The sequence below is a fragment of the Gambusia affinis genome, linkage group LG05 (assembly GCF_019740435.1).
Source record: "Gambusia affinis linkage group LG05, SWU_Gaff_1.0, whole genome shotgun sequence".
Lineage (NCBI taxonomy): Eukaryota > Metazoa > Chordata > Actinopteri > Cyprinodontiformes > Poeciliidae > Gambusia > Gambusia affinis.
Genome location: NC_057872.1, coordinates 23,250,835 through 23,277,055, shown reverse-complemented (window position 1 = coordinate 23,277,055; position 26,221 = coordinate 23,250,835). Strand labels below are relative to the sequence as shown.

General features: G+C 36.7%; 2 protein-coding genes across 5 annotated transcripts in view; one reads left to right on the top strand and one right to left on the bottom strand.

Moving 5' to 3' along the window:
* Window positions 1-57: 57 nt before the first annotated feature.
* Window positions 58-18,281, bottom strand: nek10 (NIMA-related kinase 10). 4 transcript variants are annotated; one of them, XM_044117339.1, is made up of 35 exons: window positions 18,204-18,281; window positions 17,353-17,448; window positions 17,203-17,263; window positions 16,949-17,079; window positions 15,796-15,891; window positions 15,630-15,714; window positions 15,492-15,533; window positions 15,320-15,398; window positions 15,163-15,230; window positions 14,858-14,937; window positions 13,801-13,887; window positions 13,459-13,683; window positions 10,789-10,898; window positions 10,349-10,410; window positions 10,200-10,271; window positions 10,047-10,111; window positions 9,510-9,612; window positions 9,244-9,372; window positions 9,031-9,168; window positions 8,905-8,950; window positions 8,696-8,817; window positions 8,330-8,432; window positions 8,171-8,246; window positions 7,715-7,844; window positions 7,569-7,639; window positions 7,293-7,494; window positions 7,129-7,216; window positions 5,505-5,556; window positions 5,338-5,375; window positions 5,090-5,190; window positions 4,389-4,499; window positions 3,109-3,214; window positions 2,889-2,932; window positions 2,118-2,173; window positions 58-843 (listed from the first exon to the last, which is right to left on the bottom strand). In XM_044117339.1, the coding sequence occupies exons 2-35, from the start codon at window positions 17,430-17,432 to the stop codon at window positions 825-827; spliced, it is 3,078 nt and encodes a 1,025-aa protein (XP_043973274.1). In that variant the 5' UTR covers window positions 17,433-17,448; window positions 18,204-18,281; the 3' UTR covers window positions 58-824. The 4 variants fall into 4 exon arrangements, with proteins under 4 accessions (XP_043973274.1, XP_043973271.1, XP_043973272.1 ...); XM_044117336.1 differs by lacking the exon at window positions 18,204-18,281 and adding an exon at window positions 17,971-18,075; XM_044117337.1 differs by lacking the exon at window positions 18,204-18,281 and adding an exon at window positions 17,648-17,825.
* sept7b (septin 7b) overlaps window positions 18,206-26,221 on the top strand; it is a 22,016-nt gene continuing 14,000 nt past the window's right edge. The window contains exons 1-4 of the mRNA XM_044117340.1: window positions 18,206-18,294; window positions 19,755-19,756; window positions 20,740-20,842; window positions 23,935-24,041. Of these exons, the coding sequence (XP_043973275.1) occupies window positions 18,291-18,294; window positions 19,755-19,756; window positions 20,740-20,842; window positions 23,935-24,041 (216 nt within the window). The 5' untranslated portion in view covers window positions 18,206-18,290. The remainder of the gene's footprint in view (window positions 18,295-19,754; window positions 19,757-20,739; window positions 20,843-23,934; window positions 24,042-26,221) is intronic.

The following is a 26,221-nucleotide window of genomic DNA, read 5'->3' as shown; positions in this document are numbered from 1 at the left end:
CACATTTATACAGACAAACATGTGGAGGTGAAATGAATGTTTCTGCTGCGGTGATTATAAATGCTGCACTACTACAGAGTTTTATTATAAATAGTTGAAGTTTTATCTTCTCACCGCTCTGTGTTTTTCACATTTTCCTACATTACAAACCAAAACGCTATTTTAATGCTGCTTCATGTGACAGATGAACACAAAGTAGATCATTATTGGAAAGTGGAAGTAAAATTAGAAATGGCAAAAACACTAACCCTGATCAGAGCAGAGAGGTGGTGGCAGCATCATACTGTGGTGTTGCTTTTCGATAGCAGGAGTCGGAGTTAAATGGATGGAAATCCTGAAATAAAACCTTTTGATCCTTTTTGGTCAATAACATAAAATTCAAGTTAAATATTTTTAAATTTACGGCTGATGGGTGACAAAATGTGGAAAAGTTCCAGGGTGGAAAACAATTTCAGAGCACTGCATACTAAAATAATTTAATTTAACTTTAGCTTCTTTACTCTGTAGATGTGATAAAAGTGCAAATAATTTTAGAAATATCTTTTAGAAATGCCCCAGTAATTTTTCTTTGCACATTACATTTTTGTCACATTTGAGTTTCCATACAAATTTATAAAACCGCACGATCCTCAGAAACTCAGAGCTGAACGTAGTTAAAAATCCCTCCTGTTATTGATGCACACCATTCTTCTTCTTCTTCTTCTTCTTCTTCTGGATGTCAGCATGTTGTTTTCGTCTTTGCATGTGCTCATGTGTGTTTACAAGTCCTGCTGACGATGACGCCACCATGATCTGACGTCTGGCCAGGTGGAAGCAGATGGCTGTCAGTTCCCTTCTTTGGCCCTAAGATTCAAACAGACCGAATTAAAGGAGGACAAGTCAAGCATATTTACAGAGCAGTTTTCAGCAACAAGGTAGTTCAAAGTGCTTCACATGATTAGAAACACAACACAGTAAATTATTCTGTTGAAAACAGCAAACATTTTCTCTAAATTATCTCAAATTCTAATGTTTGTTATCAAACATTAGAATTAAGACCAGGATTAAATATGTTCCAGTTACTAAAGGAACCCTATGAACAAGTCAGATTTTAGTCTGGATTTAAAGGAAGTCAGTGTTTTGGCTGATTTTCAGTTTTCTGGAAGTTTGTTCCAGATTTGTGGTGCATAGAAGCTGAATGCTGCTTCTTCCTGTTTGGTTCTGGTTCTGGTTCTGCTCTGCATCCCCAGAACCAGAAGACCTGAGAGGTCTAGTAAGTTGATACACTTCAAAACACCAAATTCTACCAAGTAATTTTGATCTAATGTGTAGTACAAATTTCCTATTACACCTGAAATTAGACAAAACTAACAAGTAACTTTTCAGCAAAATGTAGGATCTTTTGTCATTTAAGTCAGTAATTCCTCAATATTGATGAAAAAGTTCTGGTTCCACTGGCAGATTACTTACTATAATAAGGGGAACATGTCTTGTTAAAGGTGAAACATTGATTTTTTTTTTTTTTTTCATTTGCATGCAAAAATGGCTGCAAACGGATGTACAATTATACCATTGTGCATCTGTGAAAAGCAGAAGTGGAGCCTCCTGCACAACCAACAAGAATGCAGCAAGTGGTTTCTGAGTAATAAGTCAAACAAAACACTTGTCCTTTCCAGCAGTGTACAACGGTTAAACCAAACGTGCTGGAGTTCAGCTTGGGTTGCTAAGTAACGGCCTGGACTTTGATGGGGTTGCCAGGTAACAGCTCAGTCCCTGTGGAATGTGACTTAACAACTGGGAGGTTTCTAAAGTTGACACCAAAGAGCACTAACTTTGGCTAAGTGGATTCTTTTAAGGTTGTTTTTAGAAGCAGTAATGATAGACAAACAAAACAAAAAAAATAACATTTTGCACAATAGATCCCCTTTAAATTTAGCTTAATTGATTCTAAGTAATCTCACCTTTGGTCCGAAAACACAGAAGAAACACACGACATGTACTAATTCATGATTGGCAAAATAAAAAATTGGATAGATAGGATTTAAATAAAACGCATCTGGATTTTGGTCGGACAATAACTGATTTAGATTTTTCATGTTTGTTTTGTCTTGTATTTGTTAGGATTTTAATATTTTCACCTGTTGCTTGTTGTTTCGTAGTAGCTGTTCTCCTCTAAAAGCTCCTCGATGATTTCCTGAAGCGGAAGAGCAGAAGATCCTTTTACTGCAGGTGACTGGACAGCCAGCACAACTAAAGCTAAAATAAACTTTATAATACTTGATTTACTAGGTGTAAATAGAGTTGTTACACATAATAAAACAATAATACCAGTTTACGGCTGGAAAATTAGAGCACTCAGTCAATGTGATTCTGATTTATTTGCTTTTTTGGGCCATTTTGGGAACTTCAGTGTAACTATTATAACTCTGCTTGGAGTAAAGGAAAGTTAGAGTCAACTTACAGCTTAGTTTTTAAGTTTAGGACAAGAGACTATGTAGGCTTTTACCTGACATAGTTGTATCAACCAATCAATTTGTATAACACATCTCAGTTCAAAGAGCTTTACATTATGAAAACACGAAAATAAAAAGTTATGAAAACAACACACAGGCACCAACCTGAGAGAACCAGCAGCAAACCTTACAGTTTGTTTGTTCATTTTCAGTCTAGATTTAAAGGCACTCAGTGTTTCAGCTGTTTTGCAGTTTTCTAGAAGTTTGTTCCAGATCTGTGGAGTATAGAAGCTGAATGCTGCTTCTCCATGTTTGGTTTTTGTTCTTTAATGTATTGTGGTGCTAAGCCATTCAGTAACCAGTCAGCAGAACCGTCAAGTTTTTGATAAAAGAAACAAAAAGTCAAATTAAATCTACAAAATAAACAAACGTCACCATCACTCTGGAGAAACTGACCTGCATCTGCTGGTATGTAACTCCATCTCTGAGATTCTCATCACCTGCCACAATAAACACGGCAATTAACTTTTTAATAAACTTCAGAACAATTGAAAAAAATCTATTTTGAAAACATAAAGAGATAAAATCTGGCTGAGACAGAAACGGATCGTATCGGTGTTTATTTTGGATTCCTGCAGGAGTGGCTCTGTTTTATTGCAGGGGGTAATAAATCTACCTGAAGTGTCTGCAGTGAGCTGTTCCCCTCGGAGGAGCTGCACCACGTGCTGCCAGTCCAAACTGGTTGAGTTCACCTCCACCAGTTCTGATGAAGCCTGGACCAGCTGAGGCCCAAGAAGAACAACACACATCCAGTAAAACTCAAGCATTGTCAAGGTTAGTCTTCAAACTTTTCCAGCACCGCAGTTTCAATTCACTATTAGATACTATAAGTCATTAATGTCATTAATAATATCTTGTAATGTTATTCCACATTCTATTGCAGATGTAAACTAAAATATATTATTTTATGTTTTGAAATGTCTCCCAAACATCTGACTGCTCCGACAACAAAACTAAATTAACATTTCCCTCAATTTAAATAACTTCACCGTATAAAATATAATAACTTTTATTTCAATTACACAGATCAATTTAAGATATTAGGAATGATAAATATTGATTATATTGAAACGATCCAAACAAATTGTGTTAAGGTAGAAATCCTTCCTGCTCAAATTAAAATTTACACAAAATATACAAAAAAAGTTACAAAAAATCTCAAAAGAATGTTCCCGCTAAGTTTTCTGGTATTTAGCAAATCTAAATCATTTTGGTCATTTTAACTAACCTAAAACAATAAAAGTTTAGTTTGATTTAACAATAAACTGCAGTGAATAAAATGTTTGTATATCTTTTATTAGGTGCCTGAAAATATCTGGTTTCAACTGTAAAATAATGTTTTTATAACCAAACGTTTGATTCCAATTTATTACAAAACTGTAACATCAGCCAACTCAACATTATACAGAATTCAAGCACTTTCCAAAACCTCTTAAACACCTACTTGAAATTCAAGCACTCTCAAGGATTTCAAGCATTCTCAAGGATTTCAAGCATTCAAAGGATTTCAAGCACTCTCAAGGATTTCAAGCATTCTCAAGGATTTCAAGCACTCTCAAGGATTTCAAGCATTCTCAAAGATTTCAAGCACCCGTACAAACCCTGATTCTTAGTTTGGTAATTTGTTTCAGATAAAACTGATAAAAACTGAGTTACTTGAGGGATATAGTGTTTTATTTTCAAATAGTTAAAATTTTACTGATTTGTGCAGGAAAAATTAACAACATCCAAAGAAAAACAGGCCCAGTTCCAAATATCTAAATTAAAATTCAAGCGGGTTATGAAGCGCTTCTTCAGCCAACTCAGCGTGTTGTGAAGTTCATGTTTTATTACCAGCTGCTCGGTAAAATAACTTGTTTTGTTTGTGCTGCTCGGTGGAAACGAAAGCTTTCTGACCTTTCTGAGCTCCACCTTCAGGCTGTATGGATCACTGCCGAGGTGGAAGAGAGACTTTTTGAATCGCTCAACAAGTCGCCGTTTCATGTTGTAGTTCGGTGTTGGAGGAAGCTGCAAATTAATGAATCACATCCGGAAAAATGTTGAAACTGCTGCCGTAAAATAATGTCAGGACAAACATGAATTACAGAAAGCATATGTATAATTTATTTGACTCAAGCTCTTGGTTTTTGAATTAAAATAAAAAAATTTAATTAAATTAAAAATATACATTTATATGTATTTAATTTTTATTTTATTTCTTTTGATGTAAAAATGTAAAAATAAAATGTTTTTGAAAACTGTAAATGTAAAAATAAATGTAAAAGTATTAAAATTTTTAAAATATGATTTAAACATTTTTGCATTTTTACTTTAAAAATAAATACAAATGTAATTTTTAAAAAGTAAAAGAATAATTTTTAAAATGAAAGGAAATTTATTTACAAAAGTAAGTGAATAAAAATTTATTGTAAAAATAAATAAATAAAAATTTAACTTTTAGAATAAATTCTATTTATTTTAATAAATAAATAAAAATCTATATTTTAGAAATAATAAATATTTTTTAAATAAAATGTATTTAAAAATAAATGAATAAAAATGTATTTAAAATAAATAAACATTTTATTTTAAAAAATAAACTTAAAAAATGTCAGTACTTGAGTGATGAAGATGATTTTGTGCAGCTGAACCAGCAGCCGTTGGATGGGATCGTCGATCTGTCGCAGTTTCCTCTGAGAGACACAGATTCCTACAGACCCTGAGAAAAGAAGAAAACAATTCATCCTGGCTGAGAAGATTCACATTTCATACCAGAGGGACACACAACGTGTAAAATGTGTGCACTGAAGATGGCTTCTCTATTTTGTGTCATAACGTTGTATAAAAGCAGATGTTGAAATGGTACCTGGTCTTGATTTTATCTTGGAAGCAGTAAAATCCCCACTGAGAAAAAGAGGAAGTGAGAGAAGCAGTTCAGCAGATTAATGTCGACACCAGTTCCTCTCTGACCAGAGGATCCCGGATGGGAATGTAAATTAATGTTTAAAAAAATATGCGTCTGTTTTCACCTACCAGGCTACGATCTGATCCGGTGTGGCACAAACCACCGGCTCCAAGTCTGGAGCTGAAAATAAATCAAAGGTTGTTAAATAAAATCCACATGAACTCAACCAAAGAGCCAAATGTTAAAAATAAAGACGATAAATGTCTCCTTCACCCCACATGAGTGGTGGCCAAACTTAAATCGTTAAGTTGAAAGAACATGGGTCACAACATTTGCATATTTAAAATAAAACAAGTTTTTGTGCCTTTTTCATTTGATCTGTTCAATAATAAACTAACGGATATTTCATTGAGATGAACTAAATGGTCTGATTTTTGTAGAATATTTTTAGAAAAAGTCATCAACCAATCAGGTTTATTTCTATAGCATATTTCAGCAAGAACGCTGCTGCTGAGATATTAGTCCTCTAAGTCAGTGGTCCCCAACCTTTTTATTACAGCGGACCGGCCAAAGCCTTCGTAAATTTCCGCGGACCGGGGGGGAGGGGGGGGGGGGGTGCATGCGCTTTGTGAGGATCGTCGAACGAGGGGTGCGCGCTGTGAGCTGGCGCGAGACTCAACCCTCGGCATCCGGTGTACGACTTTTCAAAATAAAAGCTCCTCCAGACTCAATACATAGAACGGACATATTTTATTAGTTCTTGCGATTGGTCCAAACCACTGCTCTAAGTGATTTATGTCATAAAAACACAAAAATACAAAGTTATAAAACACACAGTCAACAACTGAAACATTGTGTGTCGTCGTTACACATCAGATTATTGATTAATGTTTCACTGATTATGTTTCAAAAGCAACTCTAACCAGGTGGGTTTTAGTCTAGATTCAAAGTATCTCTATGTTCTGGTTTTAGTCAGAACTCCAGCAGCAGCATTCTGGATCAGCTGCAGCTGGAGGATTGATGTTTTTAGATACTGTTGCAGTAATCAGTGCAACTGGATGAGTTACTTTAGATCAGGACTCATTTAAAAAAATCTGAAAGTTCTTAAAGGTCCGGTTGTGCCAGAGTGTATTGATTAAACCCATTAAACAGTTAAAATATCAATAAATAGCTGTTTGTTTCAGCATTCAGTAAGAGATTCTTAAAATTAAGTAACACTGAACATCTTTTTACACTGATCAGTCCGAACAGGGTTTTGTGATTGTTTTTGTGTTTTTTTGCAATCAAAATCACAGATTTTGTTTTGCTAATTTAGAAATATGTGTAAGGAATTTTTGTGATATTTGTGCAAATGTATGTTAAATATGACTTTTTATTATCTGCTGTTTTGATCAATGGCTATAACTTGACACAAAGTAAGACTGAGGCAGCAGTCACTTTTTATGGCCAATTTCAAGAAAAATTTGCAGTAAAAATCTGAAAAAAAAATGTGGGGATCCATTAATTTTGTGTGAAATTTGTGAAAAACTGAAGGGACTTATTGATGTAATTTGAAGTCTATAGGGCCACGAGTTTGATGGATGTGCTCCAGATCTCGCTGAGATGTTAGTCGTCTAATCCTGGAAATGTTCTTCAGGTGATAGAAGGCCGGCTTTGTAACTGTCTTTATGTGGCTCGCTCTGAAGGCTCAGGTCAGAGTTCATCACTACGCCCAGATTTCCCAGTTACATCTAATCTGTATCCGTGCTTCACCTTGACAGTTTGCCTGCATGGCGTCACCAGAACTGCAGACTGCAGAGGAGCCCGGAGCCAAACATTCAGTCTCTGCCAGCCGCCTTTCCTGCATTAAAACATCATATAAACTCTGGAGCGCTACACAAAGCAACGTGTTCAAAAACCCCAGAGTCCAGCTTTACCATGTCTGAGTGGCAGAAGTTATTCCTGCTCTGTTGCCTTTCCAAAAAATACTTCTGTGTTCGTTTCCTGTCTTTATCAGCCCTGCGCTGCAGTACATTCTGGGAGATATAGAGTCCGTCCATCAGCCTCATCATGAGGTCAGAGATCCTGGAGCTGACGGCTACGATGTCCGGCCGCTGCTCTGGGTCCGAACTCAAACACCTGATGGATTAGCAGATGAAATACTGAAATGCTAATCCAAATTAGCAGCAACATGTCGAGGTCTGAAGTCTCACCATCGGATCATATCTGTGAGTCTGTCTGAAAACGCTCCCTCTTCAACCGGCTCATAGACTCCTTCAACGATCTGTCAGTTCAGAACAAGAGAAAACAGTCTGAGGGTTTAAATACGAGGTAAATTCATTTGGTTTGTTTGTGTTACCATGCTGGCCAGTGACAGCATGTTGCTGCTGTAGAACGGTGGCTGTAAAGTTGCCATCTGGTACAAGATGCAGCCCAAAGCCCAGATGTCGGCTTTATCCCCATACGGCTTGTTCTGCACCACCTCTGGACTGTCGACAACACATGAACACAAACTCAGAAAAGACACTTCCTAGCTAAAAATTGATTGACAACATTTTGCAAATGTGGAGTGGATGGTTGACCTTTGATGATTTCTGGAAACATTTATAAATATCTTCAAAATGATGGCAGTACAAACACAAACTGGTGTCAAACGTTGGTAGAAGGAGGGGCAGTATTCCAGATTAAACTGCTAATATTGAACCCATTGAGACAGTAAAATTACTATATTTAACCTCCATAATCTGCCATCAGCAGCAGCAGCAGCTCCATTTTGACTGAAATTTTGCTGAATCTTTTGGTTAAAGTTTCTCACCATGAGTAAAGGATGGTGCCGACCACTGATGTCAGCTCACTGTTCTCCTGTTTCTGCTTGGCGAGCCCAAAGTCAGCTTCAAGCAGAGGGAAACATGAAGGTTTAACCCTCTGAACAAGAGAGAACAGGAAGGAGGAAGTGGCACATGTTCAGACTCACTGATAGTGACTTTATTGTTCTCTCCCAGCATGATGTTACTGGGTGAAAGGTCACGGTGAACTATCCTCTTCTCCTTGTGCAGGTACCTCAACGCCAGGCACATCTGAGAGAAAACCGAACAGATTCAAATATTTAATCTGAGATTAGGATAATTCTGTAATTTTATTATTTTAATTTTCTTACCTAATACTCCTTAGACCATCTGTAACTTCTCCTCTCATTCCCAAATTTTGCTTTTTCCTATTAATATCGTTTCTTCTTGAACTGAGTTTTCTTCTACCTTACTCTACCTAACCAGTCAGTCTCTCCAGATCTTCATGGATGTGTATCAGTATGTAACTAAAAGGCTAAATTGAAAAGTTTTACCTGGATGAAAATGTTCCAGATTCTGTCTTCAGTGAATTTCTGCTGCTTGTCCCTCAGAGAGTTGAAATGTTCGGCCAGCGGCACGCCTTCGATCAGCTCCATGACGATGTAAAGCTTGTCGTCTACAAGCAGAGAGCAAGTTGGGCTTTTTTCAACGGTTTGAATTAAAACAATCCCCAATGTGTGGCAATGAGAGGTACTGTAATCACCTTCCAAAAATGTTTTGTAATATTTAACTATGTTTGGGTGTGTCATCTAGAAAAAGGGAAGAAATAAATGATCTACTCATATTAGATAAATCTATGTAGAAATGTCGAGCAGGACGGGAGCTGTGCCTGTTCTCTGATGACTGTAAGCTCAAAGATTATCTTTTCCACATTGCTGTCTCTGGACTTCTTGTCTTTGCCAAACACCGGGTTGTGCAGGTTCACCTCCTTCAGAGCCAGGAAGTTCTGACCGGTCTGCTTTTGGACCTGTCAATAAGAGCGTATGAGCTGAAATTTAACATAAACAGAACATTATGTTAGTTTTCTGCATGTTTGTTTTACTTTAAAGACACTTCCAAACGCTCCAGAGCCCAGGTGATCCAATATGGAGTAGCCACCGATTACTCTGAGCGGCGGTCGGTTCTGGTTCAGGGACTCAATATTCTCTCTCAGACAACTCAGTTCCTCTTCCTCCATTAAAATAAAAATAAAAATACATTTATTATTTTACCAGGTTTGAAAAACAAATGAGAAAAGTTATATTTTATGTATTAAAAGGTAATAAAATCCCATTCCAGTCCAACAAACTAATATTTCTTTGTTCTTACAGTGTAGAGTGACACTTTGGTTTGTAGCTCCTCATAAGCTGTGAGGTCTCTGACATAATGTCCAACGTCAATAAACGACTCAAAGAGATCTGTGGGAAAGAGTCTGAGAGGGTTGAAAGGTTACAGCTGGGGTCGTCCATCTCTGGTAAATATCAGATTTAAAGATTTTAATAAGGTTTTTCCCATGTAGAGGCTTAAAAGGCCAATAAGTGAAGAAAAACAGCAGCACAAACAGTGCTGCAAAATATACAAAGAAATAAATTCAAACTTGCATTGTAGAAAATAAAACTGGATTAGTAATCAAAAATTACTAATTTTACTGATAGACAATCAGTAATAAAACATGCTAAACGCAGAGCAGATGTCTGCATAAGAAACAAAAAGATGAAAAAAAATCATCAGGAATTAAAGTTTTATGTTTAAAACCCAAAAGTAAAGTTCACTAGAAACAGAAAATAACATTTGAAACAAAGAAACCAAAATGCAAAATGAAAGCCTGAAAACAAAACTTGACCATGAAGGTCACAGAGGCATTACCTTTTAAAAATAAACCTGTTTCTTTCAGCGCTGAAGAGAAATCGCAGCGCTCGGAAAGCGTAGCACTGCCAAAACAAAATATTAACATTTAATTTACTGAACAACAACTAACCTGCAGCTGCAATACTCCTAACTTTGATATGAAGCTCTTACCTGTAAAGACGAGACCTTCGGTCCAGAGCTTTTTAGCAAAATTAGGTTTGCAATTATGTGGATACCATTTTCCTAATAAAAGAAAAGTACAGTTTATTGAGGCAAAGCTTTAATTAATATGTTGTGCTTTTTAAGTAAGAGCTGTTTACTTGTACGATGTGGTGAGCAGACGTGTCGTCCAGACTCAGCTCAGTCAGAGCTGTACAGCACGCTGAAACAGGAACCACAAACAAACCCAAAATGTTTGATAAAACTCAGACAGCGACACTTACAACTCTTCATTACAGTCACAGGACCTGTGCAGACATACTGTGAGCATCTTTGAACACAAATAACGTTTTTAAACATTATTTAAAATGCAGAACTGTTCTGTAAAGCTGTTGATCCAGTCTAAACGTCCCAGGAAATATCTGTTTACATTCTCAGCTCCTGATAAGACTTCTCTATCAGGGAGGATTATCCTTACAGTACCGTAGTGAGCAAAAGCAAACATTTTACATGATTGTCACATTATTTTCTGCCCACTGCTGTCGTTAGTGAATTTTAACTCGATGGTTTAGTGTATTTTCTGCACAGTGTGAATGCTAACCGGACTGCAGAGCCTCAGAGTTCTGCAGTTCCTCCGGTGGTCCAAACTCCTCAGCGGCGCTGCTGAGAGCGGGAAGCATCTCCGTGCTGGAGCGGTCAGGGGCGTGCTGCCTGTCATTAAGAGAGTTATTTACCACCAAGATAAAAACAAACAAACTTAATTACACTATTTTAGACTTCAGCTTTAACAAATAGACAATCAGTAACATGTTTTCCAATTCGAGCAGCTATTTTAAGTTGAAGTCCAATATATTCCAGTGTTTTACGTTTGGTATTAATGGTAATCATTCTAGTTTTTATGTATCACTTTATCAATTATTTAAAAAGTTTTTGAAGGAAATCAGCTTTTATTGCAGTAGCATAATCTTGAACTGAATATTCTAGAAAATATAACCTCTAATTTGATTAATCAGAATTTAAAAAGCTAAAACAGTTTTAACATGTCCTAAGTAACAGATATTTGTTTATCTTTACAGGTTGGGAAAGGGTTGTAAGAAAAGACCTGCTTACTAAAAGGTGACCTATTGTCATGATGTGTGAGTTTGAGGAAGGAATAAAATTCAGGCAGGAGCAGAGGGCAAGTTTTAAAGACACAAAAAAACTTGCATAGGAGCACAGGGAGCCAGAGCAGAACAAAAACCATGAAGTCAAGAAAAATGCCACAGGGAAAAATTAGTGTAAAATAACCAGAGGGACTAGTGATGAGTGTGGGGAAGAGAAGGGATTAAATACTGTGAGGATGAATGCTGGAACAAAAAACCTGAGCTGATGAATTAACAGCTCAGGTTAATTAAGTAACCTGAACTCACACCTCTCTCCCCTGCAGGTGTGAGGGGAGAGAGAGAAAATGACACTGGGGGCGAGGGAGAGGACATAAGGACTAGGAAATTTATCTAAAACTTAAGAATAACATAATTAAATTAGAGCAACAAGGAAAAGTAGACACAAGAAATAAATATACTACATGTGAATCGCTAAGTCTGATTAACTCAAACAAAGAGACAAAGGAACAGAGAAAAACCAAACATTCAAAACAACTCAAAACACAACACCTGTTGTTCCCTGAACAGGTGAGGATAGGTCTACAATTTTTACAAACTTTGTTTTGCACAAAATCATTTTTAGATACGTTTTCTGTTCTGCTCAGTTCTGCCTATTTTGAGATCCTTTGGTTATAAACGGTTTTAGAGCCTCCTGTCACTTTAAATCCAAATAAACTTCTGGCCATGTCTCCCAACTCAACATTTACACTCACGCGTGAAAATGGCTGCAAACAGATGTGCAAATGTACAACCGTAGATCTTTGAAAAATAGAAGTGAAGCCTCCTGCACAACCAACAAGAATGCAGCAAATCGTTCCTGGATGGAAAGTTAACAACAAAACTTGTCTTTTCCAGAAGCCATTGTACAACACATGCGGCAGTTAAACCAGCTGACCAAATGTGCTGGAAATTTTCTTGGGTTGTTAGGTAATGGCGCAGCTCCTGCTGATTTGTTACATTACATCCCAAAGATTTTTGAAATGTCTTATTCTCCACAGACAAAAAAAATTTAATTTAGAGCCAGACAATGGCTGGGTGTTTCTGTTTTTGCACTTGAGCTGTTTTTGAAGGCTGTAGAAACCCAAATGGAAGAACAAAAACATGCAAAATGTGAATTTTGTATAATATTTCCCTTTTAAACTTCACCATATCTACAGTCAGAGTAATAATTAAATTTAAGGTACTGTGAAAAACAAGGCTAGACGAGGTAAAGTTAAAGTATTGAAACACTCAGGAGCTCACTGCCATAAAACAGCAGCAAAGAGTGAGATCACTGAATCTCCATAAAAGCCATTTATTTATCCATGGCATGCACACGCTATCTGGTCGTGACCATGACGGCAGGAAAATGTTTTGTGCGTTGTTCTACCACAGCCATAAACATGTGGAGTTTGCTAAATACTTCTGGGACTTTAATTGGAATACGGAGGGCTGGTTAGTCCAAACCACACTTTAAGCAACAGACATTCCAAGATAAAACAGAATAGAAAATAGATCATAAATGTCCTTCATTGACCCACAGTGGGGAAACTCAGACGTCACAGCAGCAAGTTAAGGTAAGAGGGAGCATGAAAACTCACACAAACTTAAAAAATATAAAAATAAGAATTAGGTGCAAAACAATTTGGATAGATTTAGAACATGAGAAAATGGTGTGCAGTTATCAAAGAGGACCTATTACCCAAAATTTACATTTTCCACATTTTTGTGCTTCCATTTGGGTCTCTACTGGTTCTGTAAATAACCCAAGCACTTAACAAAAAACACAGTCATTTTTCAGAATAAGTTGATGTGTTTTGGTGTCTGGAAAATGAGCTGTTTCAAAAATCTCCTGTTAAGTTACTTTTCATGGGCATTGTGTCCTTCCCAAGTAACCCCAGTGAAGCCCAGCCCGTTACCTAGCAACCCAAGCTGAGCTCCAGCACATTTGATCAGCTGGTTTTACCCCTGTGTGCGCTGTAAAATGGCTGCTAGAAAAGACAATAACTCTATTGCTGATTTACCATTTACAAAGCACTTGCTGTGTTCTTCTTGGTTGTGCAGGAGGCCCTACTCCTGCTTTTCAAAGATGTATGGTTCTATGGTTTCAGATCACAGTAAAATCCAGTTTTCAAACTTGTAAGACTTACACGTTGAGCAGATGGAGGAGCTGCTGCACGCCCCCCCAGCTCCGGATCTCAGCCCTGGAGTCTGGATCCTCACACAGCTGCACCAGGACCCAGGTGACGCTCCACAGCAGCTTCAGGTTCCTGCTGTGCAGGAGGCTCAGCAGCACCGGTACTCCCTCCAGCTCCTTCAGCTGGACCCTCACATGTTGCACTGAAGACAGGAGCCTGAGCAGCTCAGCACTCAGTCTGCAGGAAACACAAGGCTTAGCTTCATGTGGATCAGGAGGCTGTTAGAGCTTTTATTTTTGAAATGTTTTACCACACAGGAAGTGCATCAACTGAGAAATGATTTAAATTTCCAACCTCTTTGAGAGCAGGTCATATTCCTGCAGTATTACAAGAAGGCGATCCACAATTTGCAGTTCTCCGATTTCTGTTCTACATTCAGGGCTGCAGAGAAACAAGAGATTAGAATATTTATGTATGAAATATCTGTTTCAGTTTGAACAATTGTTGTGAAAAGTTAAAACTGTGACTTTAAAATTATAAAAATTTACTTGCTAAACAAATACAAAAATGTTTGCTTATGATTGTTTATTTGTTTTATTTATTTTATGAGACTCAGATGAAATTCCTTTGATGTTTCAGAAAAAACATCTGATTCTGCTCTTTTAATTTTGATCTTCTGGTCTTGTATGTATGAAAAGGGAAGGCATTATTAGGTCTGTTCCAATAAGCAATAAATCACACGACACATTAAAACTAACTCGATAATTTATATTTCCATGATTTTTCCAGTTTTCTCTTTCTACCAAAATATGGACGACAAAAGTCTTCAGTCTGGTGTTTGGGTCTCAACGATCCCCTTTTTGAAGGATAATTTTGTTTATAGAAACTTTATTATTCATTTTATTTGTTGTTTTTATTGTTATGCTTTTTTATTTTGGAAAATGTCTTCAGATCCAGCATCAAATGTTCATTACAATCTAAAGTTTATGGATCTTTGAGAATGTGACCTTGCAATATCATCCCATTATCTTTCTAATACTGATATATTTTAAAGCAACAATATTATTGTTTATCACAATAACTTTTGGGACAGTTTGTGATTGTGACAAGCCTCGCTATGATAACTTAATGTTTGATGCCTTCACTTTGTGTTCTTGCCACCAACAGGAATTTAAATATTGTTTATCTAAGCAAAACAGATATCCAGTACAAGTTTGAATAAGGGTTTTTTTGTTTGGTTAGTTAGTTTTTCAGCATTGTTTGTTTATATATATATATATATATATATATATATATATATATCTATATATATATATATATATATATATATATATATATATATATATATTTGCATATGGAAATGTTAAAAATTACTGAAATAAATGAGGAAGAAAAACAGAGGCATTCCTACCTCTCTGCCAAAGTGGTGAGTGCAAGCAGAGCTCCCTGTAAAACGCCGTGGTCTGTGGTGGAGAGGAGTTTCACCAACGTCTGACCAATTTAAAAGTAGAAATTTAATTTCTGTTCTATATATCAGGTCATAGCACATTTCTGTGTGGTTTGATGTTTCTTGTAGTTCAAGAAAGTTGGTCTGAGATTAACAGGAAATGCATAAGACTTTTTCTATTCTTCTTTTTTTTTAACTCAACCAATAATCAAACTCCTTGTTATAAAAAGTACATGCTCTGGACAAAGGCCCTCAGTATATAAAATTACCCTGTGCGCGCCACTCTCAATGACCCACATCCTTTGATTATCAGCAGTGGACAGCTTCTGAAACATGTCTGTAACAGAGATCAAATCTGTGATTCTGCTGCTGATTGAGACAAACCCAGCTCCATCTGCCAGTGTTTCTGTGGTTCTGCCTACTCACAGGTCATTGTAACGAGCTTCTGTGTATCAAACACCTCCTCACCACAGGATATGTACTTGGCAGTGACAGACTCCATATACTGCAGAGAAACAGAAGGCCAATAAGAGCTGCATGAGATATATTTGGATGAAGAGGTTGTTTGAGGTTATAAATAAAACCTTGAAGTGTTTACCTTGGCAAGCAGACTGATGCCTTCCAGCTGGTGAAGAATATTCTGTAAAAATAGCAAACAAAAATCCTACTTCTTTCACACAAAAGACAGAAAAAACAATTAAATTAGATTTTTTTTTTTTTTTTTTTTGGTTTGTGCCTGATAATTGGGATCCCTGATCAACAGCCGAAGGCAGATCAGAACTCTATTGACGGCTTCGGGTGTTGCATGGTCGATCCATTCACTTCCAATAAATAATAATAGTTAATAAAAACTTTGCATGTGAAAAACTATGAAAAGCTCAAGTATTTCCACAGTAATTTACCTGCAGAGTCGATTCCTGACCAAGGATGTAAGAATGTCCAGGAACAATTTACTCAACGGGTGACTGCTGAAACATCTTTGGTCTTTGTATATTATGCTGGAAAACAGACAAAGGTTTTATAATCAACACGACAAGAAAATAAAACACATTTAGTTTGGTTCTCTATAGAGAGAGAAATTTTGCTTTTAAGCCTTGGAATAACTACAAATTACAAGTTCATTTAAAGAGGACCTATTATGCAAAACTCACATATTTTATATACTTATACTTCCATCTGGGACTCTGCTGCTTCTAAGAACAGCCAAAGTAGTTTTTTGGCAATAAGTTAATGTTTTTTGGTCCCTGGTAAATGAGCTGTTTCAAAAACCTCTGGATTGTTAAATCACATTTGTCAGACACTGTGCTGTTACCTAGCAACCTCAATCTGTCACCTAGCAACCCAAGGGAAGCTAAAGAAAGTTTGGTCAGCTTGTTTTAACACCATATGTGATGTGCAATGGCTGCTGGAAAAGACAACAACTTGCAATATTGTTGTTGTTTTGTGCAGGATGCTCCACTTTTGCTTTTCAGAGATGTACTGTTGTATAACTGAGCACCTGTTTGCAGCCATTTTCACGTGTGAATGTAAATGTTGAGTTGGGGGGCGTAGCCAACAGCAGCTTATTCTGAAAGGAGCTTAAAACAAGCAGAACTGCTCAGACTAAAGTCTCATTATCTGACAATGATTTTGTGCAAAATAAAATGTAATAAATATGTTTTGTATGGCCCATTAACCTATCCTAACCTGTTCCAGGAAGCACAACAGGTCACCTTTAACACCTCCAAAGGCTGAGGTCGACACTTACAATAAAATGCAGAGATTATTTTCACCTAAGATTTTTATAGAGATTAAAACCTCTTTATGCATCTTTATAAAACTCTCAGCAGGTTAAATGCTCTATTTTCTAAAATGGGGTTTTCTGCCTTTGTCTTCTAATTCACTTTTTATTTGCATTTGTTGCATATTTATATTTTCTCCTGCACTTTTTTCCACTCAAACTTCCATCAATACAGAATACATCACTCTGGATTTAGTCACTGGTTTATGATTTAATACATTTGATTTTTGAATTCAGTATTGCAGAGTAAATTTTAATTTTACACTGTAGGAAACCTGAATTTTTCCAGTTGAGCCACTTCATTGTCGGGATAAGTTTCACTCCTGAGCCTGCTGTTGTGTTTTGGAGAATGTGAGGATCTGATGGCCCTGCTGTTGGCTGCTTTACTGTGACTGGGTGTCGACACCTGAAACACAGAGAAACTATCACATTACAATGCAGGTCTGACAGGAAAAAAATGAGCTGCTATGTATATTATCAGAATGTCTGGACATGCTGCTTCAGTGTGGCGTCATGTGCTGCTCTTCACCTCTTGTCTGGAGCTGCTTTTGGCAAGCAGGGACTGGAGCCTCTTGAGATCATAAGATGCCCTAGAAAACATGCTTATCAGGTGATTTGCTCATATCAGATCAGGCAAATAAATTTAAAAATTGCTAGAGGAGGCGATAACCAGTCTTACTTGCTTTGGGTTGCTGTTGATTTGAGAGGCAACTTTTGTTCTGGTCTCACTTTCTTACCCAGGGTGGACATTTTCAGCATTTTACATTTTGTTTTCCTATGAAGCAAGAGCTAAATTTAGCCAAACATTTTTTTTTTTATCTAGCCTGCTTAGCCAGACATTTGTCACTTTCAACGGATAAAAAAAACCCCAAAACGAATGAAATTACTTTTAGTGTTAGCTGTTTGACCAAAATAAAACCGGTTACCGAAAATGTCTTGTTGTCAGATGAGCTAATAATTGTTAGGTTTCTTACCCTTTTTCCACCTCCGTAAAAACAGAAAGTTATTTTTAAGAAATTAAATACAAATGAAATATTCCAGAGTTACAGGCAATATATTTTATGTTCGCGTAACAGCTGACGTCCTAAATATTATCTCATGAGAAAAAGAAACGACAATTTTCTACATTGTCTTCGTTGCCATGGGTACAACTGACGCTACCCGCTGTCTGTGGGCACTATAGCTATTTCGACGTTATAAGGCTCTAGATTTGATCTGGTTTATTCATCTATTTAGAATAATGCTGATTTGAATAACCGTTAATAAAAGAAAACAGAAGAATACAGCTTAAACATACATTTCTAGCAACATTTCAGTGCTTTTCCTAAATAAAATTGGTCCGTTTTGTGAAGTTTCTTTTAACTTTAAAGGTTGTGGTATGTTACTTATCGCGAGAGCGCACTTCCACTCAAAGGAATACGAAGATATCACGAGATCTACGATGTCTCCGCTCTATTGACATTCACGTAGATTTTACGTCAGTTTTTGCATCGTAGCTGCCTTGAATTTGAAGGTTCTTACGTGACTCACTGTGCGTAGCTCAAGCAAAAGTAGCGAAAAGGGGGAATGTCGGCTTGTGAATGATCGGTGTTTGAGGCGGCAGGGACCGTTAACGTTATGGGTGAGATTACCACTGTCAGCAATTTAGCAAAAAGCCTCATTTTAAACTGTTGTGTTTGTTGTTTTACTTAAAATCGATTGCGCTATTTGAACCATTTGCTGCTGTTTAGCTACGACAGTTGTTGGAGCAACCAACGCCCAGTCCGCCTCCACTTGGATGGGTTGCTATGCTAGCAGGCTAACCGTTAGCTTATGTTCGCTGTATAACCTAACGGGAGTGTCATTTCCTGTCGTTAGCTTTGTAGCGAAGTATTTTAGCAAACGCTACTCCTCTGTTCTATATGAGCTCTTTGAATAAGAAACCAAAATTTCAATTTTATATTTACACATATCTGCTTTTGGAAGCCCACTCTAAAAAAGCAGTATTTTTGATAACTAGCTTCCTTCAATGTCACATTTTGGGTAAAACTGCTCGATTCGATGCTAAGTTTTGTGCCCTGAAGGTACGGGTAAATGACAGGAAACATTTGCGAGCTGCTGTGGGTTCCTGCAACATTATATCCTCCCACTGTAGGTGTCCGGAGCCGCATTTTGTACTGAAATTCATTTTCAGGACCTGTGCGACCTTTGCTTTGATTAATCCGACTTGACTGAAGCATTTGCGTTTGGCAGGCAGAGTCAGACCTGATGTCAGGTTAGACATAAGGAGGTTAGGGCTGCCATCTAATCTGGATTACAGTGGATCTAACACCTCAGAGTTCATGTTTTGACTTTAAAGTTTGTCGCCTTTGCGTTGCAAGTCTGTAAATTAAAGTATTGCATCTGCTTTATTCGTTTATTCTCAAATTGAAACCTAATATTTATTGTTCAGTAAAGTCGAGGCCTCCTACATTTGCATGAAGATACGAGCTAAACTAATTCCTCCACCTGCCACCACTTCCTCTAGTAGACCTCTGTGATTCTACAGGAAAGGAAACACGGTTGTGATTTGAAATTGCTATTCATATTTAGGTTAATCATGAGCATGTTGACTATAGGTTACCTGCTTTGGGAGCCCATTTATTATGTCTCCCTCCTCCCACCCCTCGCGAACAGTAACAGTGTGATACTACTAAATCTGAGCTGCACATCCTGTAGACAAATCGGCATTATCACGTCCTAGAATCTCACTGGAGACGAGTGGGCTGGTGTTGGCAGGCAGAAGATGCTCTGGCATAAGAAGCAAAAATCCTCTCCTAACCACAGACTTGAAGAAAAGGCTGTAACAGTGCACAGCCTTTGCTTTATGGTGCTGCTGACATTAAAGGAGCAAGTGGAGTGGAACATATACAACTCTGGCCCAACTGTCTGTGTTGCTACAGTTGCTTGGATCATGATGCTTTGCCCCAGGCTCCCAGAGTTAGAAAACAGAACCATAATCATTTGTTTGTCAGATGATCTGATATTGATTTTTTTTTTTCTTTTCTTGTGACCTGGGGGGAAACTGGATCATTCAACATTTCACTGATCGGCACAATGCAGCTGTAAGTATAGAAATCATGGTTTTTGCTTGACATAACTGCTTTAAAGAGACAAATATATCAAAATGAGTAGATAACTGTTGTTAAAATGTAAGGTATAAAGCTCCTGTGTTTTTGTTAAATATTATTTTTGGTAACTTAGATTTTGCGTAGAGGGATACTGTCACAATAAGCAATAAATCACTTAATCAGCATGTGTCAAACTCAAGGCCTGCAGGGCAAATCCGGCCCACCGTAATCATTTCTGTGGCCCTTTAGACTCTAAAGAGACTTCAAGATAACAGTTTTGTACTAATATTATTTTATTAGTTAAATCAAATACACTTTTATGTGTATAAATATTATTTAATTTTTGGAAGTACTCATTGAGTGCAAATAAAGTTATAATATTTTAATTATTAGTTATTTTTATTAATACATTCTCCCTCAACCGTTCCTTAAAGGAGATTTAGCCCACAAAGGAAATTAGTTTGACACTCCAGAATTAATCACATTATATCTTAAAATGAGCTTAATAATTTTTATTTTCGTTAGTTTTCTTTTTTTAATTTTCTTTTTTTTCTTTGTTTCTACCAAAAATTGGATTATAAAAGTCTTTAGCCTTCTGTCAGATGGCTAGCTTTGGTCTCAACTAGCCATTTTTGTTTATAGAGACTTTATAATTTATATATTTGTTGTTTGTTTTATTTATTTTGGATACTTAAAATGTCTTTCAATTACAGTGTTAAATGCCCATTCGAATTTAAAGGCCATGGGTTTTTCAGAATGCATTATTATGCTATTATTACCATTATATTACTTGAAAATGGGCTCAAAACAACAATATTATAATTTATCGCATTAACTTCTGGGACTATTTATTGTCCAGCAAAAATTGGTTATTGTTACAGGCCTAACAATAGGCCTGTAACCTATTAGGAGGAGCAAATCACTTTAGGAATATTGATCCCCGGTCATCCAGGACTAATAATAACTCTGTTTTACAGCAACAAAAGAACCTGGATGGATATGTTGGCTTTGCAAGCCTCCCCAATCAAGTGTACAGAAAGTCTGTGAAGAGGGGCTTTGAGTTCACCCTGATGGTTGTGGGTAAGAACACTCTCTCCTCGGCTTGCTCCTGTTTCTCATTGAATCATCTCATTGTGTTCCTTATGGAAGTCATTTAAAGTCCTTCAATGTGGTTTGTCTCTCAGAGAATGATACAGCTGTGCATGTCTGTGAGGCCATATTTATGTTCAGAGAACATAAGTAGTTTTAAATGCTGACTCAGACGATTTTGGAGATGGGATTTCTGTCCCATTTCATCTGTGTCAGGTTCCTTTAAGACCATCTTGCAAAAGCAAAATATTTGGTTTGGGTTTATCCATTTCTGCATGTCAGAAACAGACACTTCTTTTCCATTTTTTCCCTTCAATGCCTGGATGTGGCTGTTGACTCTGGGCCAAGATGTTCCTCAGCCGTATTTGGAGGGAAAACGTGTCCTAGGGTCACAACCATTTCCTGTGGTGGGACCAACATAGCTTGTGCTCAACAGGCCGCTGAAGAACGCTGCATTTAGTTCACAGCAGTTTGAGTCTTTTATTTCCACAGTACCATAGACTGTCTTTTAGCAGTTCACTTGCATTTTGCTTTCTTTTGGAGATGGTTTAATTAATATGGTTAGTTAGATGGGGGAATTGGCCAAATTACAATTGATTGGTTCTGATTACATCAGTTATTTTGATTAATTAATGTAATTAATCAAAATAAAGAACTGCCACCATTTTTAGCATTCACATTAATGCATTTTAACAAGGCTGCAACTAATGATTACTAATGGATTATTCTATCAATTATTCTGATGATTTAACAAATTGCCACATTCCGCAGATTTATTTAGCCAAGTAAGTCTTTTCTAAAATATTTAAAATAAGTAAAATATATATACAAATCCATTCCTTTTTAAAGAAGAAAATAAACATTTTATTGCCTAAACTGCAACAACATAGCATTCCTTTAGTAAACGCTTGATCATTTGTACTAAAGGATGCTTCTTCAGCTAAAAAAAGCCTAACTTCAACACGTGAAAAGCTCAGCGCTTTCTACTTTGACATAACATCAATACAGCGTAGAGCTGAACTGTAGATTATTTTTAGATTAACCCATTAATAATCTGATGTAAAAGGTTCTTAAAAGCATGTTTTTTTAAAAGTAAAATTTGACCAGGTGAATTAAAAACTTCCACTTAGAGAGTTCTGGGTTGAAGAGATTTATGGACAAAGGTTTTTATTTTGTCTTAAATGTATGGATTTTTGCAGCGATTTGGCTTAATTACCCTATTTAACGATTAATCAATAGCTAAATTAGTTGATGGTTATTTCAGTTTCATCACAATTAATTTGTTTTAATCGTTTCAGCCTTACATTTTAAATCTAATACAAATAAAACAAAGCCTTTATTTATTTACTTCCTGTCCAATTCAAAACTACTACCTCTATCAAACAACCTGCTCTACATTTTTCTCCTTCGATGTAAAATCTTCAGAATAAAATTAAAAAAATCTGAATTGATGTGTCAGACTTCAAAGAAAACAAGAAATTGGTGTCAGCCTGGAAAAGCCAGATTGGTCCTTGACTTCCTGTGCTCTGTTTTTGACTAAATCTTTGTTTTGAGAACAATCCCTGAGATTACAAATGTCATGGCAACAAGGACAGTACAGGGGGTCCTCTGGGCTTTCTGATACTTAAATGCATGCCATTGTTTTCACACACACACAAAAAGATACACACGCATGCAGTATTCTCCTGTTCCTGGCTCTGATTTGCCGCAGGCCCACATGTCCCTGCAGTTCCCACATGCGATGTGTCACTTGTGTGGTGCGAAAGAAGAGAGATTGGTGCTGCATCGCCATCAGTGATTGGCACTTCTATCCATAGCTCATAAAACACGTGACCAGCAGAAATGTGGGAGCAGCTTGGTTCACACATTACCAAGCTGCTCTTTTCAGAGAACTATCACCACTTCCTAATGCATTTATCATGCTGATGTACCCAATCCACACAGTCAGAGGCCTGGACAAACGTTACAGATGAAGCGGAGCATGTTACCTGTTAACTGTAGCTGTGGGTGTAAATACTGCATGGTTAAATATTGACTCCTGGCCATCAGCCACTCTAGGGTGCAACAGTGGTCATTTCCACTAATGATCCTTTTCACTGGGAGCTTGGAAACGGGGCACATAATGGCCAGCCGAGTTGAGAAAACACCGGGACCACACAGCCAGTTGGTGACGCATAACAAGAGCCATTGTCTGTGTTGTTTTCCTTGCCCTTTAACTGTTTAACCCAAATAGATTGAGATCTCTGGCTAAAGTCATTCCTAGAAAACCACATGACCGTGATTATTTGAGGAAAGACAGCAGTGAAGTTCAAATAACATTTTAGGGTAAAACAATTAATCAATAGCTAAATTCCCCCCCATGAAGGGGTAAGGCATGAGACACGACACCTGTCATAAACATAAAGGAGTCTTCATGAATGTTTGATTGTTATGAAGCGTCATTTGGTAAATAATGGCATTTTTAATCCACATTTAATGTGACTTTTAATGCAATGTTGTTTTAAAAGTGTAATTCTTTACCAAATAATAAAAGTTGATACTTTTAATGTAAGTTTTCATGCAACATTGTTTTGAAAGCTTCATTATTTACTGAATTATGCAACGTTGCCACTTTTAATGAAAGTTTTAATGCAAGTTTGCCTTAAAAGTGTTTCTATTTACCAAAAAAAGCCAAGTTAACACTTTTAATGCCAGATTTAATCCAACTTTGCTTTAGAAGGGTTGTTATTTAGCAAATAATGCAAAGTTGACACATTTTATACATGTTTTAATGCAACTTGGCTTTTAAAGTGCCTTTGCTTACTAAATAATGCAAAGTTGACACTTTTAATTCATGCATAAAGCAACTTTGCTTTGAAAGTTTTATTATTTAACAAGCAGTACAAAGGTGACACTTTTAATCCAAGTTTTGATGCAACTTTACTTTAAAAATGTCATTATTTACTGAATGACATTTCATGACAACAGCCATAAACATTTATGAAGACTCCTTCATGTTTGTGACTGTTATGTCAGTGTTGCCCATTTCAGCTGAGCGTTTCTGTTGGCATCTTCTGATGGTAGTTTTGTGTTTTTGTTTCCAGGCGAATCCGGCCTGGGGAAGTCGACTTTGATTAACTCGCTGTTCCTAACAGACCTGTATTCAGCAGAGTATCCTGGACCTTCACACAGAATCAAAAAGACTGTACAGGTATTTTTCTCTCTGTGTTTAAAATGAGTTAAACATGCCTGCTTCTGCTACTTTCTAACCCATAATATTGAGTACATTGGCACCATGTAACTGGTCAGATATCAGAATCAGCCCATTTTCCCTTTGTTGGCTTTGATTTGTGATTGAAAGGTCAAATACTTAATAAATCTATTTTTTTTTTTCTACTGATAATATGCAGAAAAATATTGATTTTAATAATAGTGATGCTCTCATGGAACAAACAGTGGAGAAAATGGTAAAAATAACAGATTTATTGTCAGATTTTTTTTAATTTACCATCAATAACTGAAATGTATAGTCACAACAATAAATCAAATTCTTATTATGCAAAGAAACTTTTCTCAATATTTGATCAATGACACGATTAATACCCTCCTCTAAATATAAACGTTTTTAACCAAACTAGCTTTTGGGTCAGTAATGGCAGCTTTATGTCTCCCTATGTGTTGTATATTTTGTCATATGTGGCATTTATTGATTATCTTTCCCAACCATCAGTGGAAGAGTGGTTTTATTTTTCCAATGAAGTCTCCACTTCATACCTTGCACATGTACATAGCTAAATAACTTCTATTTTACTGTCATTCCTGCACTTTATATTTTATATTTATATTTTATATTGTATTTTATTTATTCTGGAGTAACCACAACATTGGAACCTCAAAACAATGCTCTGAGCCGTATGCAACAAACTTTCGTTCTGTATACACCCTGTGCATGCAAAATTATAATATAGTCAGTCTAAGTAACAAAAAACAAACCATAACATCATTTTTCATCCATAATTCCCAAACATGCAGCAGACAGAGAAAATTACGAGTCAGCTTACAAGCAGAACAAGAAAAATTGGGACATTTGTCAAACACTGTCTGGGGAAGATTTATTGCTTCCCTTATTTTAATAATTTATCTCTCAGGAACAAAAACAGTGCAACATCCTGGTTAGAAATCACTTCTGTGCTCTCAGTTAATTTCTTCTTCTTCTTTTGAGTCAGAAAGTTGCCATCTCCCCTGAAACAGAAATGAAACATCGGTATCTCTGAGCGAAGTGCTCCGGTTCTGGTAAACCAAACATTGTGTGAATTTGGGTTGAATCTTTTCAACTGTGGAATTTCTAAAAGATAAACATAATGAAAGTTGTTAGAAAGTAGACAAGTGTATTACTGTTTTTCACCACTTTGAATTTTCAGACTCTGCTCTTTTCTATTTTTTATTTTTTTATACTTATTTCTTATTGAAAATTTCTGAACATATACAGTGGAGAGGCATCAATACATTCAACTTTCTACACAATGTTGGACAACCGTGTCCATATTTAGCTGGATACAAGAGTGGCATTCGGCTCTTTTCTATTTTGCACTTTAAGCTGTTTTTAAAACAGAAATGTTATAATAGTTAGAGTTGCAGTTCAAAACCATCGTAATTATAAATATTGTGAGATGAAGAGCCATTAGATTCCTGGTCTGTCATATTCAGCTCTACAGTGTATAAATGCATTGTTTTATGTAGGCCTGTTGCAAAAGCAATACTTCATGATAAATTAGAGCAGACTTTATCATTTCATTTGCATTTATCAGATATTTACTGAGTGTTTTCTGAAAAGCTTCCTGTTGGGATTCCCTGTTGAAATGGGTGGAATTAGACTCCACAGATCCTGCAGTGAGTGTTTTTGAGGCCGTTTGTTAAATGTGGTCTTGGATTTTTGAGGCCTGCCGCCTGTGGCGCTCCCTCCGTCTGACTCATATCTGAAACTATTGCTCTCTCCGGCTGCCTGTGTGCTTTGCTGGTTCCTCAAGGCGGTTAAGTACTGGCACTAAATGAGAAGGCAGGTTGCTGCATGCTGCTTGCTACTAAATATTTTCTACTGGGTGTAATATTCAGTCTGTAATGATTCTGATTGTGCAGTTTGGTTGTGTTGGAGAGGTAATCTGGTGTAATGTCTCACCTTCAACAGAGAACCTATTTAACAAGCTGATTATGATGAAACAGATTAGTTTTACTGCTAATGTAGGGATTTAATACATTGGATTTTAAGGTAGTTTACAAGCAATTTTACCAATAATATAAACAGAACAGCTGTATACTATGATTGAATTGCATATGTATAATAATGATGCATATTAATCTGGAAGAGGTAGCTAAGTGTAGCCTCTTTCTGCA

What these genes read in the sequence shown, in the direction of transcription:
- nek10 (XM_044117336.1), bottom strand. An exon ending in GCATCAGTCTGCTTGCCAAG is followed by an intron (nt 15,399 to 15,491) that starts GTAAACACTTCA and finishes GTTTCTCTGCAG; the next exon opens with TATATGGAGTCTGTCACTGC. An exon ending in AAATCATCTTCATCACTCAA is followed by an intron (nt 4,500 to 5,089) that starts GTACTGACATTT and finishes ATTAATTTGCAG; the next exon opens with CTTCCTCCAACACCGAACTA.